The following is a 15,984-nucleotide window of genomic DNA, read 5'->3' on the forward strand; positions in this document are numbered from 1 at the left end:
AGCAGGTATCCTTCAGGTCACCCCCCTTGGACGAACTGGATGTAGCTAACTAATATTTGTCTTTTACTCCTACTATAGAATTAATTCCCTGTAGTAGGGATCTACTTAACTTAACACTCATTGGTACCAAGAGACACCCATGGTGCTTGGAGTGGATTATGGTCTCAGACACCTGATATTTTATGAACTAGTTACTCTCAGTTCTTACCAGGCTCCTTTCTGCTTAGTTTTAATACATCTACCCGCAGGGTTATAAGGAGCCTGGGGATATAGAACACTTTCTGACATGGTCAGCATTCAGATGGAAGAAAACCAGAATTTGGGTTATGATTTGGTTACATACCTGTCCAGTCCCCTGAGCCCAGGGAATAAGCTTCCTTAATCTATTATCCTTATGTGGGTTTTTCCTTTTCACCCTGGCTATGGCAAATAAATAAAAAGGGCACCCACAAGGATTGTCTGTCAGGAAGCCTTTTTCTAAATCGTTCTCCTGAACAGACTAGGTGGTTTAAAATTTTCTTGTTGACCAAAGTAGTTCCGTGTTTCACAGAACAAATCTCTGATTAGTCTTTTTGGTGGTCCTATGCAGCAGTTACAGACAATTCTAGACCACGATTGCTAGAAGGTTAACACAGTCAATCTTTCTATCTTAAAAAATTCACAGGCTCTCAGATTTTATCTTTAAGAGCCCATGCCACCTAGATCCTGCATCCGAAGAGAAGGCAGGGGCATAGATGGAGCAGACCTGCAGGGCAGTTACATGATCCAGCTAGGATACCTTCATCACGCACTAGGGAGTCAAGGTAAAAATTCAAGTCAAAATCTGGCATTTAGCAGAAAGGCCTTGAAGGCAGGGGTTCCACCTTAAAGTAGGCCTGTGGTTCCTTTATTATCCTCTCAGGTGTGCTGTCCTGGAAGGTGATAGGAGAAAACTATGTTAGACTTTACCCGGTAACAGTATTTCTATGAACCTTCCAGGACGGCAGGCCTACTTCCCGCCATATGTGGAGGGAAAGATAAGCTAAACGCTAGATAGTAAGTACCTATGTGGAGCGATGTTCCTTGTGAACCAGTTCAGGATTACTTTATTACAAACTGGGGATCAAGGGGAAGGGTGGGGACTTAAAACAAGCTGTCGATTGTGTTTCGTGTGGGGAGGAGCCCTCATCTCTCAGGTGTGCCGTCCTGGAAGGTTCGTGGAAATACCATTACCGGTAAGTCTAATGTAGGTTTTCTCCTAGCTTTCTTTTTGCCATCCTAGAGACAGTATATGTTTCGCTGTGTCAATGTCTGTCCTGAAAAAATGAATAGAAAAAGGTTTTTTTAACCTCTTAACTGAATTTTACGGAATCTTCAAGGATAATATGATTACCTTTTTTCTTATTTTTTTTAAGTGAAAGTAAACACAAAACCAACAAATTGAATATATTGCAGCTTACCAATCATTAGATGTGGTGGCTGCATTTGTTTTCTTTTTTTTTTAGGCTATTTTCCCCACTGTTTTCACCTGGTGATCTGGACAGTAACACAGATGTGGATGAAGGAGCACAAGGGGGCACCTTTGGGCAGTATCATTGTCAGTCTCGGGGGAGGTGTTAGATGTACAGTACTAGCAGATTTAAATAACACATTGAAAACCAAAATCCAGCTAACACTTTAGAAGCAGTTACAGCAAACAGTTTTTTCTTACTTTTGGATACAGGCTTTACATAAAAGCTGACCATTGTAAGCACCCCTGACAGTGTTAAATGGTTGGTCTCATTCCTGTAACACGTTATGCAAGAGAGCTTATTCTTTTGAAAAACGGACTTCCTGGCCAGATCACCAGATGAAAATAAAGGAAAGAAAATCTAAAAAAGGAAACTAATGCAACCATCACATCTAAGAATTGGTCAGCTGCAATATATTAAATATTTGCCTTTGGTTTTAATATCGCTTTAAAGTGATTATAAAGGTGCGTTTTTTTTTTAAAATTTTTTTTTTTTTTTTTTATATAACATTATCATACGTTCCAAGGGCTGTATTTTGAGTCTGATGCTTGTTACAGTCTCAATGGGAGGAATTTCTCTTTCAAGTGGCTGGTCTAGAAGACTCCTGGAAATTGAGTTACCAGGGTAGCCCAATAAAATTTTAAAAGAATCTGGAAGTACTGGAGGTTCTGTTCTGTGTTCCCGCTAGAGTAATCACCTTTGGCTTCCTGCAGAGATGTATTATGGCCTAGGCCGACAAGGCCCAGGCCTAGGGCGGCACTTTGCGGGGGGGCGGCGAAAAAGCCCCTGCAGCGTCATTCGGCTTTACAGTGCAGCCGTCCCTCTCTCCACTGACTGCAATACACAGTCACTCTTTGGCTCCCCCCCCTCTTGGCTCAATGTTCCTGTGTACACAGCCAAGAGGAGGAGCCAAGGAGAGACACAACCGAGAGAGCCGTGCTGCAGGTATGTGGGACAACTTCAGTGAGAGAGAGAGGACGGAGGGGGGGCAGGCAGATACAAGGTGAACGAATGAAGTGATGGGAGAGGAGAGGGTGGTATGGGGATATGTACTGGGGAGTGATTTCAGAGGGAAGAAGATATGTGCTAGTGGGGAGTCTGATTTCCCCCCCCCCCATTAGCACATATCTTCTCCCCTCTCAAATCACTCCCCAGCACATATCCACATACCACCCTCCCCCCCAATTAAAAGATGCTCTGCCTCCCTGTGCTCATCCCACCCTGTACTCATCCCACCCTGTCCCTCTGTGCTCACCCCACCCTGCCCTCATCCCACCCTGTCCCCCTGTGCTCATCCCACCCTGTCCCCCTGTGCTCATCCCACCCTGTCCCCCTGTCCTCATCCCACCCTGTCCTCATCCCACCCTGTCCCCCTGTCCTCATCCCACCCTGTCCCCCTGTGCTCATCCCACCCTGTCCCCCCTGTGCTCATCCCACCCTGTCCCCCTGTGCTCATCCCACCCTGTCCCCCTGTGCTCATCCCACCCTGTCCCCCTGTTCTCATCCCACCCTGTCCCCCTGTGCTCATCCCACCCTGTCCCCCTGTCCTCATCCCACCCTGTCCCTCTGTGCTCATCCCACCCTGTCCCCCCTGTCCTCATCCCACCCTGTCCCCCTGTGCTCATCCCACCCTGTCCTCATCCCACCCTGTCCCTCTGTGCTCATCCCACCCTGTCCCCCCTGTGCTCATTCTACCCTGTCCCCATGTCCTCATCCCACCCTGTCCCCCTGTCCTCATCCCAGCCTGTCCCCCTATCCTCATCCCACCCTGTCCCTCTGTCCTCATCCCACTGCGTCCCTCTGTCCTCATCCCATGAAAATGACAGGACGGGTCTTAAAAAGGAAGGGGTGCGTCATATATAAAGTAGGGGGTGCGCCAGTTTCACCAGGCCTAGGGCAGCACAAAACCTAAATACACCCCTGACTTCCTGTGCAAGAAATGTTGATAAGCAACTAAGCTAATAAAGCAGAACTTTACCTAAGCCCTGTTCACACCATTGGGACTTGTCGTGCGATTTGACAGTTCCAAGCAAATCATGTCGCAGCAATTATGAAAAAGGTTTCTGCACTACTTTTTACAGATTTCATTGCAACTTGCGTAGACTTCTGGCTCCTTTTTTTTGGAGGGAGGGGAGTGGGTACCTAGTTTTGATAGGTACCTGCTCCCTCTTCTGCCTGAATTGCCTCCCCCTTGCCCACAACCTCCTGTGACACGTTTATGGTCCCAGGAAGCTACGGGTCTAGTCACTAAGCACAGCACAACTCGTGCATTTGTGGGGGGGGGGGGTCAACTGTGAAGTCACAAGTAGTAAACCAGGCAGCACTGGAGACTGGTGAAGAACCAGCCTGGGTGAGAACAGCGCCAGATTTTTGGACAGGTAAGTGTCTTTTTATAAAGTCAGCAGCTTATAGTATTTGTACTGACTGAAAAACCTCTAAGTTTTGGCAGACGTAAAGAAAGGTAAACTCTAACTGGGTGGCATTTATGCAATTAAAGTGTATAATAGTTGACATGTTTTTTTTGTTTTGTTTTCTCACAAAATATTGTTTTTATATATAGACCATGCTTGTGCAGTGTTTGTTGGAATGGTCACTTGTAGTTTTCACCAATGGTGCTTGTGACATGGTAACAATGCAGTCACACAGTTGAGAGACAAATGTGACCCCCAGAACATGAAGTGCCTAAGCAATGACCTTCATGATGGAGTATTTATCTATTCTTTTAATGAACATTGCATATTTACAGTAAAAAGAATGAAAATAACTTTGGAATGATACGAACATGTTAAACTATATGGCCCCATACACACGAGAGGATTTATCCGTGTATACGGTCCCAGCGGACCGCTTCCGCGGATAAATCCTCTCGAGGATTTGTGCGGATTTCCATGCGATGGAGTGTACTCACCATCGCATTGAAATCCGCGCCGAATCCTCTTGGCGATGACGTGTCGCGCCGTCGCCCGCGATTATGACGCGGCGACGTGCGCGACGCTGTCATATAAGGAATTCCACGCATGCGTCAAATCATTACGACGCATGCGGGGGATCCCTTCGGACGGATGGATCCAGTGAGTCTATACAGACCAGCGGATCCATCCGTTGGGATGGATTCCAGCGGATAGATTTGTTTAGCATGTCAGCAAATATTTATCTGCTGGAATCCATCCCAGGGGATAAATATCCACGGAAACAGATCCGCTGGAGTGTACACACCATAGGATCTATCCGCTGAAACCCATTCGCTGGGGATTTTTCAGCGGATGGATTCTATCGTGTGTATGGGGCCTATGAGATTTTAGTTATGGGTTTAAAACTAATTTACATTTTTATCTGAATTTTGTTTTCTAAATATGTACTTTATTCTAGATAGTGTCTATTTCTGCTGGTTTTATTAAAGATTTTCCGAATATTTCAATATTGTAGAAGTTCAGATGGAGCAAAAATTGACATTGAGTATGACTACGAGACAATAAAGAATATAGACTGCTATGGAGCAGACTTCTGTGTGAAGGTGAAGGATGGAATGCGTTGCTGGAATATGAGTGTGCAATGGTGGCTAGCACAGTACATCTATAGAATTCACCCATCAAATCTTTTGTTTTTGGGTAAGTGATTATGTTCCCAGGTCACTGTTAAATTCTGATTTGGCCCTTACACAAAAATATCAAGGTGCACTTATTGAGCCCCCTCTCCTATCCTAAAAACACATTTAATGTTAAATTACAAAGACTAAGGAGAGAACTTAAAGTGGAACTTCACTCTGTCAATATTGACTATTTTTAAACTTTATGCTACTAGCATTATTAAATAGGAAAGTGTGTAATATTGTTTTAAACTTTAAAAAAAGAATCTTCAGTTACTCCCCGGTTTCCATGCCTACGCAAATAGCCATACATCCCATGAGTCTTCAGGAGGGGGTGGAGGGGTTTTCTTAGCTAAGCACACCCTCCTGTCTGCATGCTAAGGACAGGTGGATTCCAGGAAACAAATGCTACTTGAATTATCTGCCTTTACTCAAGATGAAATGCTAGGGGTGTTTTTTAATGTGATTGCTGTTACAATAGTTTTTATTGAATTTTTGTTGTATGAATGTCACAAAACAGAGCGGAAAACATCCTTGCCGTGCTGAAATCATTTAACGATACTAATACATAGGGGACAAAAGGGTGGGTGAGGGGGAAACATAATAGAGTCTTTGGAATAAGACAAGTCAACCTTGGTGGCCGATATATGGCACAATAGCGAGCATGAAGGTCCAAACATAACGTAGTTGGTGCATAGAGGGAAACTCATGAGGCCCCGCGGGCGAAGAGAGGGGCCCACCACTGGCTAGCCCTACAGTTCCTTCCACCATACAACCCTAATCATCAAAACGCTTTAAACAACATCGTTAAAAACCTTTATGAAATATTCTTCAGACCCAATTCAACTTTTATCTCACCATTGGTAGGCTGCAGTTACAATGTCCATTGTCGGAACACCAATGCATTCTTTTTATGGAAAAAAGTAACTCCTCTACCGATCATTAGTGAAAAATAAGTAGAGTGAGGTGCAAAATGGGGGGAATGGAAAACAGTGTGAGAAAGAGAAGAAAAAGAGGTGAGTCCATCTGGGAGTCTAAAGCCAACCATTCCTGAAATCAGCACTTTGCCTGGGACTTGCAAGTACTGTAGGCAAGCCAAGGAGACCATATTTTGTTGAAAAGACGTTGTTTATCTCGCAAGACACAAACCATGTTTTCATTTAGCATTATCCAAGTTAGTTTACTCTTCGTTAAGGCTATGTCTATGACTGGACTTTTCAAGGTGGTTGCAATAGCAGTTTTGGCTGCCACGAACATGAAATATATTAAGGTTTTGTGTGCCTTGAGACATTTTAGACTGTTTTTTTCAGTAGGGCAATACTCGCATCTTTAATGATATTGACCGATGTATAGGAAAAAATAAAAGAGTGCACTCTCATCCAAAAACTGCGCACTTTAGGACAAGTCCACCATTAATGTAACAGTGTGCTTATCTGGCCACATTCTCTGAAGCAGGAGGCTGACGAACCTGGAAACTTTTTTGAGATTTAATTATTATTATACAGGATTTATATAGTACCGACAGTTTACACAGCGCTTTACATTAGGGCAGACAGTACAATTACAATGCAATTCGATATAGAAGAAATTTGGAGGGCCCTGCTTGTTAGAGCTTATAGTCTAGGAGAAAGGGTCAAGTAATACAAAGGGAAATTACTGTGGGGGATGAGCTGATGAACAAAATAAAAGTGCAGTTGTTAGGTGGAGGCAGGGTTGGCTTCTCCGAAGAGAAGTTTTCAGGGATCGCCTAAAGGTAGATATATTAGCAGATAGTCTGACAGATTGGGGCAGGGTATTCCAGAAGATGGGAGAGGCTCGGGAGAAGCCCTGGAGGCGAATATGGGAGGAGGTGAGGAGGGAGCTAGAGAGCAGGAGGTCTTGGTAGGAATGAAGAGGGCGATTAGGTTGGTGTTTTGAGACTAGGCTAGTGATGTAGCTGGGGGCAGAGTTGTGGATGGCTTTGTAACTTATTGTTAGTATTTTGAATTTATTCATTGGGAAAGTGGCAGCCAATGGAGGGATTGGCAGAGAGGGGTAGCAGACTCTGAGGCCTTGTACAGACGAGCAGACATGTCCGATGAAAACGGTCCGTGGACCGTTTTCATCGGACATGTCTGCTGGGAGGTTTTGGTCTGATGTGTGTTATTATTATATTATGGTCTGATGTCTGCTATTATGTCCCACTAGATAAGTGGGACATAATAGCAGAAGAACATAAAGAGGGCCCGCCATCCACAGCCATATAGGTAGATGGCGGGATGCGGGTAAACCTCCTGCAAAAGTGGACTAGTGTAGAAAATCCCACTGCCACTCACCCAAGACGTCCAATGGAAGGCGTAGACCCGGACCAGATGAACCACTGCCGCACCATCAAACTCCCCCGGGGGGTACCAGAGGGGTGGAAAAAGGGGAGAGGAGCTCCCCTGGGTCAGTGTAGAAAAGGACTCCGAATTCAGGTGCACCACCAAGAGAGGTACCGCCCGGGCCCGAGAGGTCACCAGATAGCGCGCCAAAGCCGCGCCCCGAGGCGGGCCGGAGGGGGGGGCGGGGGCGGCAGGCCAGAGGGGGGGTGAGGAGGGCAAACCGAGGTGGGGGAAGGAGCACAGGAGGGGGGGGCCAACGGGGCCGGGGATGGCGGATTGAGGCCAAGCAGGTGGGGGGCGAGCACACGTGCCTGGCTGAGTCACAGGGGGGCCCGACACCACCGTGTGCACCGGGATGGGTAAAGTTAGGGTGCGGGGGAGCGCTCCCCTCTAAAGTTGCGGTGAAGACCCTGTAATATAAACTACACGTATATGTATAAGACTGGGAAGCATGTCTAGAAAATAAAATGGTAAATATATGAGTACACGCCAGGCTGAACAAGAAGCTGATGTGTAGGCATGGAAAGTGCGTGAGGGAGATGCACAGGGGAGAAAAAGAGATGTGGGAATGAGGGGAAACGACAAAAAACAACAATAGGACACAGACGTGAACCAAACCAAAAATAATGAGCATGGTAAAAGTACATACGATAAACAAAGAGGGTGTGTAAGTGACTGAATGAATAACAATTAAGAATGCAGTGTGTGATCTAGTGAGAAATGTGGAAGTGTATGTGAAAGGGATGTGGTAGAGCAGCAGTGTGAGGTAGGAATGCAAAAGAAAAAATGAAAAACAACAAGGGGAGAAGAGAAAAAGGATGAAAGGGGAACGGGAAATATGGGGAATGTTGCAGTGAAAAAGAGAAGAAAAAGGAATACAAATGAAAATAAAAATAATAATAATAAAAATGCTGATAATAATCATGTGAATAAGTAAAAAATATAGTGCAGCGCAAATAAAACATTAAATATAGCAATAAATCAATAAATCAATTATGTAAAGTCCATAAAGTGCAAAGTGATAAGGTGCTCCAAATAAACAATGGTGATAATAGTGCAGAAATCTTCAACAGATCCGTGACCCACAGGACAGGATTATCCTCCACCAAGGCTAAAGGGTGGCCTCTCACCTCAATAATTCGACTGTGGCTAGGTCAAAAAGCAAGAAGCAAATCCTCCAAAGAAAAGTAATCAGCTTTACATGGGCTCAACTCCAAAGAATCAACCAGATGGAACCAGCAGGCAATAAGCAAGGCAAGACTCTCCCATATAGCATTTAAATGGACCGAGAAGGGAGTAAGAAAAACAATTCTAAGTGCTCACTGCTTAAAACGTTTAATATAAGTAAAACATAAGGTAATAAAAACTCACATTGTCCTGCACTCATAAACCGAGTGCAGGTATAACAGCAGATTCCGGAACGGAGCGTCCGGATCAATGTAAACAGCTTGTGAGGTCTCTGTGAGGCAAACGCGGGTGACGTCGACGTAGCTCCTCCCCCTCGTACGCGTTACGTCCCAAAGTGGGCAGGGACTTCATCAGCGTGGGGCGGGGCACGCTGATGAAAGTCCCGCCTACTTTGGACCTTGGAGGCCACCCATGGAGCCTGGCGATGCACTGCCCATGAAGCACCAACTGCTCTAGCCGAGTGCGCTTTCACCCTAAAAAGGAGAAAATCTTATTTTCTAAACCTTAGGCCTGAAAATGGACTTGTCTAATCCAACATGCAATAGTAGACTTCGACGCTGCCTGGCCCATGTGGCAGAATTAACAGACAATCGGTCTTTGTATCTGAGCCGTAGCTTGAGATAACCTTTACCGCTCTTACAACATCTAAAGTGTGTAGACTCTCTTCCTCTGCAGACTGTGGATCTGGAAAAAGATGGTAGGACTATATCTTGATTCAGATGAAATTCTGAAACCACTTTGGTAAAATAGTCAGGCGAGGACGCAGCACCACCCTGTCATCATGAATAATCATATAGGCTCTTTACATGAAAGAGCCTCCAATTCCAATGCCCTCCTTGCTGAGGATGTGGCTATGAGAAAAAACAGTTTCTTTGACAAAAGACTTAAAGAAGCATGGTGTAATGGTTCAAAGGGCAGTTTCTGTAAAACAGACAATGCCAAATTCAAATCCCATGGGCACACGGAGGACTTAACCAGTGGATTCAAGTGCAGTGCTCCCTGAACAAAGGCCCAGATTAGGGAATGAGAGGCAAGCGGTCTTTGAAAGAATACCGATAAGGCCGAGATTTGGCCCTTGATAGGGCTCAAGGCCAACTTCATTTTTAAGCCCAACTGAAGAAAGGCAAGAATCCTATTAATGACATACTTCCTTGGATGCATCTTTTGGGTTCACACCAGAAAACCTATGCCCTCCAGATTCTGTAATAGATGAGCTGGAGGCCGGCTTCTAGCTGTAACGGAATGGCCTGTGATACCCAGAGACTTTTGAAGATGCGTGGTACTCTTGTGCCAGCTTCACCAATGACTCTTGTGTCTAGGGTCATCCTATGTCCAATAGGGGCATAGGATGACTGAGAAATTATATCATGGATTACATGAGATGGGACAGTAATGATAATCATGTATTGCAGGATATCTTGAAATATTACAAGTTGTTCCTTCTGAACACAACAGGTCAATAGAGTGTCTCCTTTCAATGTGGAACATAGACTGTTGAGGTGCTAATTAAGTCTACCTGGCTGTAGGGATAAAAGCTTGCTGTGATTGCATTCTATTGTCTATTGTGCCAATTAAGTCTGGCTTCTGAAGGACCTCTCATTGTGTGATACTAATGACACTGTATTGTGTGAAAGTTCTATTGATGATAGATATGTGTTGGCAGTTCTGAAAGGTCAGTATTAGATAAAATAATAATGCGCAAGAAATATAACTCTAGTGGCGTGAAACTTTAAGCAAACAGTACAATGGTAATGCAATATGTGAAAAACAACCATAACATAGTCCCAATAGTAGCTGGGTGTGTGCTCATTCACTACACTCCCTGTGTAGGAAAGCAACACAATACTGATTCTAGTGACTTGAGTGGGATCAGCCTTCCTGGTCTCAATTAACTGCCTCACAAGCAGGTATAGGATCCTCCATGCTATCACAGCTCATGTAAACCAAGCAGAAACACAGAAACCCTCATAGCGCAATTATGTAAACACCATTAGGAGACAAATGGCAGGCTTCTGATAAGAGCACACTCACGAATCCCCCGGACACAACCGGCAACAACAATCCTCCTTTAGCCGCTCAGGTTAGATGTTCTCCTTATTCGGATGTGCAATCCGTCATTCCCGTTCGTAGCTCCTCCCCCACGCGTTATGTCACTAGACACGTGACTTAGTCATGGGTAACTGCAGGTCGGATCCCAGCTGACGTTATTTATAGCCAGTGAGATAACCAGACCAACAGGGAATGCAGCAGAAGGAGTTTTAACACCTTACATCATTGCTGGTAATGAGAATGTTTAAAAATAACATTTAAAAGAACCATATTCATCCACTAACTTTTAATACAATGGGGTAAAAATAGACTTTGAACTTTAAAACAATCATATAAAACATATTATAGACGGACACTTAGGATATGCAAATGCATAGCAGCCCTGTGACCGTAATTAATATGAAGGACAAAACCAATAATAATAAAACAAATAAAAACTGTTCATTATATATGAATATGGCTCATATGACCTACATCATATTCAAATATATATAAAACTAATCTAGATAATATGCTACAATATCTATACAATTAAAAAATAGAAAAAACAGACCCCATGATCCATAATCTGAAATAAAACAATTGTGATCAACTTCAATGTTCAAGCCATTGGGCGAAAGAGATCTCATTTCATGCATCCATCTCGATTTCGTTTTTACTCTATTCCCGCACCTTTTGACTACCCCTCAGTGGGGTGTATATTTAGCAATAGCCCAAAACGTCAATTCTTTAGTTTTACTTTAGAAAAAATTTAGAACATTTTTGTCCATTAAAATTTGTTTTCTGCAAAGCGAAACATGCTTACACGGAAAGAAACCTTTTCCTGATAGAAAGTTAATCTATTAGATTAGTTGGAGGATCTGGTACATTCTTAGCCACTAGATCCCTTCAGGGTGGTGTGCTCGGTCTCTGTAGACTATTCTTGGCATACTCCGTACTAATACATTCGAAGCTGTCTATCTGCCTGTAATCATAGGCCAATGCTTCTTAAAGATGGTTTCCAGTGCTTGTGTTGAACATTAAAGGTTGAGGATACTGGGTACTTGTATATCTGCACCCTGCCTCTTACCCTTGTCCTATATAAGTACATCTCTCAGCATTTCTAGCACATTTTGAATCTGTGCCTTTATTTGGATGTCATAACCTTTATTAACAAACTTGGTGCTAATCATGTAGCTTGTCAAGGAACTATTTGTGAATCGGTACCAGGTTTCTACGGATTCCTATCATGTTGCCCTTTGGGGATATTGATTAACCAGGGATCAAAATGACAACTGTGCCCACGGTATATGTAGCTGTTCTCCTCCACTGGTTTGAAATTTTTTGGTGGTTAATTGTTGTGCCTCCAGTGTGATTTCCAAATCCAGGAACTGTATCATTTTCTCACTAATGGTGTATGTGAGTTTAACCTCTTGACCACTGGGCACTTAAACCCCCTTCCTCACCAGACCAATTTTCAGCTTTCGGTGCTCTCACAATTTGAATGACAATAACTCAGTCATACAACATTGTGCCCATCTGAAATTTTTGTCCTTTTTTCCCACAAATAGAGCTTTCTTTTGGTGGTATTTTATCACCTCTGGGTTTTTTATTTTTTGCGCTATAAAAGAAAAAACACTGAAAATTCTGTAAAAATAAAAAAAAATTCTCGTTTCTGTCATATTAGCAGGTATTGCAGAGTATTGGGGGTATTGCAGAGTGTGAGGGGTATTGCAGAGTGTGGGGGGTATTGCGGAGTATTGGGGGTATTGCAGAGTGTGGGGGGTATTGCAGAGTGTGGGGGGTATTGCAGAGTGTGGGGGGTATTGCAGAGTGTGGGGGGTATTGCAGAGTATTGCATAGGGAGGGATGGATGGATCTGTGACTGCATTTGTCACAGATCCATCCCACAGCAGCTGCTGACACCCCGCGCTCCCCCCTCTCACACTGTATCGATCGGTACAGAGAGGAGAGGGAGGAACCGGCGTCATTACATGATGCCGGTTTGTTTACAAGTGATCGCTCCGTCATTTGACAGAGCGATCACGTGGTAAACCGCCGCTATCAGCGGCGATTTACCGCGATCTGTGATGCGCCGGGTCTTCTAGACCCGGCGCTCACAGATGATTCTGGGAGCGCGCCGCAGGGGGCGCGCGAGTGAAGGATTCTGGGAGGACGTCGTCCCGGAATAACTCAACCGCTCTGTAGACGTCTTTTGTCTATGGAGCGGTTGGGAAGAGGTTAATATTCCTCTGGTTCTCATTTAATTTCTCAAAGAATTGGATGAGTGATCTTTCATCACCCCTCCAGATCAGTATACAGTCGTCAATAAATCTTCTATATAGTACTAATTGGTCAGGTGTGTCAGCATATATAGCAGTTTCCTCCCACTCTGACATAAAGACATTAGCCACACTTGGTGCATACTTGACCCCCATGCCTATTCCATTCAGCTGCCTATACTATTCCTGGTTATGCCAGAAATAGTTGTGTTGAAGTCCAAAGGCCAGGCATCTTAGGACAAAAACGATTTTGTTTGGAGGTCTTTAACAAAATGGTACCGCGGGACTTAGAAAAACTAAAAATCAAAAAAATCCCAGATTCCAAGGCTATACATAAAGGAATCAAAGAACTAGAAGATGACAAACAAGTCATCATCAGGCCCGTTGATAAAGGCGGAGCCATAGTGGTATTATCCAAGAATTACTACTATGAGGAATTGAATAACCAACTGAAGGATACAAATACCTACATTAAACTCAGGGGAAATCCCACTGGTGAATACAGGGAAGAGTTGATTGAGCTGGTCCAAAAATGAAGGAACAAAGGAGTTCTCCATAAAAGGGAAGAAAAATACCTGGTTCCAGATGATTGCAGGGTACCTATAATTTATACAGTCCGAAAAATCCACAAGGACCCCCTCAGACCACCGGGAAGACCGATAATTAATGGAATCCAGTCCATCAATTCCAGATTGGGGGAATATGTGGATAAATTCATTCAGCCACTGGTCCTGCAAACACGGGCATTCCTGAGGGACACCAAGCACCTCCTTCAGGTCCTCCATACAGTGAAGATTGACACATCGGATGGCTACTTGTTAGCCACAGCCGATGTGGCCTCACTATATACGGTCATCAATCACGCAGAAGCTATTCAGGCTTCTAAGTGGGCTCTGAATAAATTTGGTTTGCTCGTTTCCAAACAAAATAGTTTTGTCCTAAGATGCCTGGCCTTTGGACTTCAACACAACTATTTCTGGCACAACCAGGAATATTATAGGCAGCTGAATGGAATAGGCATGGGGGCCAAGTATGCACCAAGTGTGGCTAATGTCTTTGTGTCAGAGTGGGAGAAAACTGCTATATATGCTGACACACCTGACCAATTAGTACTATATAGAAGATTTATTGACGACTGTATACTGATCTGGAGGGGTGATGAAAGATCACTCATCCAGTTATTTTTTCAAACCAGTGGAGAGAAACAGCTACATACCGGTGGACAGTTGTCATTTTGATCCCTGGTTAATCAATATCCCCAAAGGGCAAATGGTAAGAATCCGTAGAAACTGTACCGATTCACAAACATTCCTTGAACAAGCTAACATGATTGGCACCAAGTTTGTTAATAAAGGTTATGACACCAAATGTATACAGGCACAGATTCAAAATGTGCTAGAAATGCAGAGAGATGTACTTATATAGGACAAGGTAAAGAGCAAGGGTGCAGATATACAAGTACCTATTATCCTCAACTTTAATGTTCAACACAAGCAACTGGAAACCATCTTTAAGAAGCATTGGCCTATATTACAGGCAGATAGACAGCTTCAATGTATATTACCGAGTATGCCAAGAATAGTCTACAGACAAGCACCCACTCTAAGGGATCTGGTGTCTAAGAATGTACCAGATCCTCCAACTAAATCTAATAGAATAACTTTCTATCAGGGAAAAGGTTTCTTTCCGTGTAAGCAATGTTTTGCTTGCAGGAAAACAAATTTTAATGGACAAAAATGTTCTAAATTTGTTTCCAATGTTACACATAAGGAATACGAGATCAAAAACCTAATCACCTGTAGAACTGAAGGAGTAGTCTATGCCCTTCATTGTTCATGCTCCCTTCTATATTTTGGACGCACAAAGAGACCGATGTGGAAGCGTCTAAGGGAACATGTACAGAGCATTGAAAACGGCTTCCCCGAACACAATGTGTCGCGACATTTTGCCCAATTGTCATAAAAAAAAAACTAAAGAATTGAAGTTTTGGGCTATTGCTAAATATACACCCCACTGGAGGGGTAGTCATAAGGTGCGGGAATTGAGTAAAAATGAATCGAGATGGATACATGAAATGAGATCTCTATCGCCCAATGGCTTGAACATTGAATTTGATCACAATTGTTTCATTTCAGATTATTGATCATGGGTCTGTTTTTTCTATGTTTTAATTGTAAAGATATTGTAGCATATTGTCTATATTAGTTTATATATATTGAAAAACAGTAAACGTGAATGAATGCAAATGACTCAAAAGTCCAAACAGTTCAATGTGTACTGTAGCAGCGCTAGATGATCAAAACGTGAGTTCTGATTAAATACTATGAAACCATAGGTGTTCAATAATGGTGCAGATGAACATCAGCTGTGAATAGTGTCTTCCATAACATGTGCTCCTTATCACCAAGGGGGTTGTATTTTCACCACGTGGGGGGATACTATCCCCTAATGGGGATGCACTCACCAGACCGAGGATAAAAAACAGCATGGGATACCAATGTCATTGGTCTTGCACACTCCACCACTCTGCTGGTATAGATCTTGCCCGTGTACATATAAAGGAATAAACTCTGATAGTATAGTACCATTTTTCAAAAGGTTTATTAGCAAATAAAATGACCCCCCCTTATAAAATATGCGTACCACAATGTAAGATAAAAAGAGCATGTAAAGTACTGTGCCTGTCTCCCTTTATTGGATCGGTAAGAAATGGCGCTCCGGCTCTGCTCTCAGTTCCTGATCCTTGGAGGGTACAGTGTTTAGGTCGTCCGATGCTGGCCACGCCCTGACGCGTTTCGTCATTGGCTGACTTCGTCTGAGGGCGTGGCTACAACAATCGGCGACCTATTTTATAGCCAGAGGCGTCCCACTCGTTATTCGCCGTCATGGCGTCATTCTCGCGCATGCGTGATGGCGCGCATGAGGCATCAGCCCATAGTAGGGCGGAAGTGGGAAGGCGGCGCTCTAGCAGGCATCAAATGCCGCTAGGAGTTGGTAAGAGCACCGCCCTCTGACTCAGCATCCTGGCATGAGTCCCGCGCATGCGC

At 43.8% G+C, this 15,984-nt stretch overlaps 1 protein-coding gene across 1 annotated transcript in view; it reads left to right on the top strand.

Annotated features, from left to right (window-relative positions):
• The window catches only part of MBOAT7 (membrane bound O-acyltransferase domain containing 7), a 631,660-nt gene that overhangs the window by 515,834 nt on the left and 99,842 nt on the right, over nt 1-15,984 (top strand). The window contains 2 exon segments of the mRNA XM_040327599.1: nt 4,917-5,065; nt 5,068-5,098. Of these exon segments, the coding sequence (XP_040183533.1) occupies nt 4,917-5,065; nt 5,068-5,098 (180 nt within the window).

The sequence above is a fragment of the Rana temporaria genome, chromosome 10 (assembly GCF_905171775.1).
Source record: "Rana temporaria chromosome 10, aRanTem1.1, whole genome shotgun sequence".
NCBI lineage: Eukaryota > Metazoa > Chordata > Amphibia > Anura > Ranidae > Rana > Rana temporaria.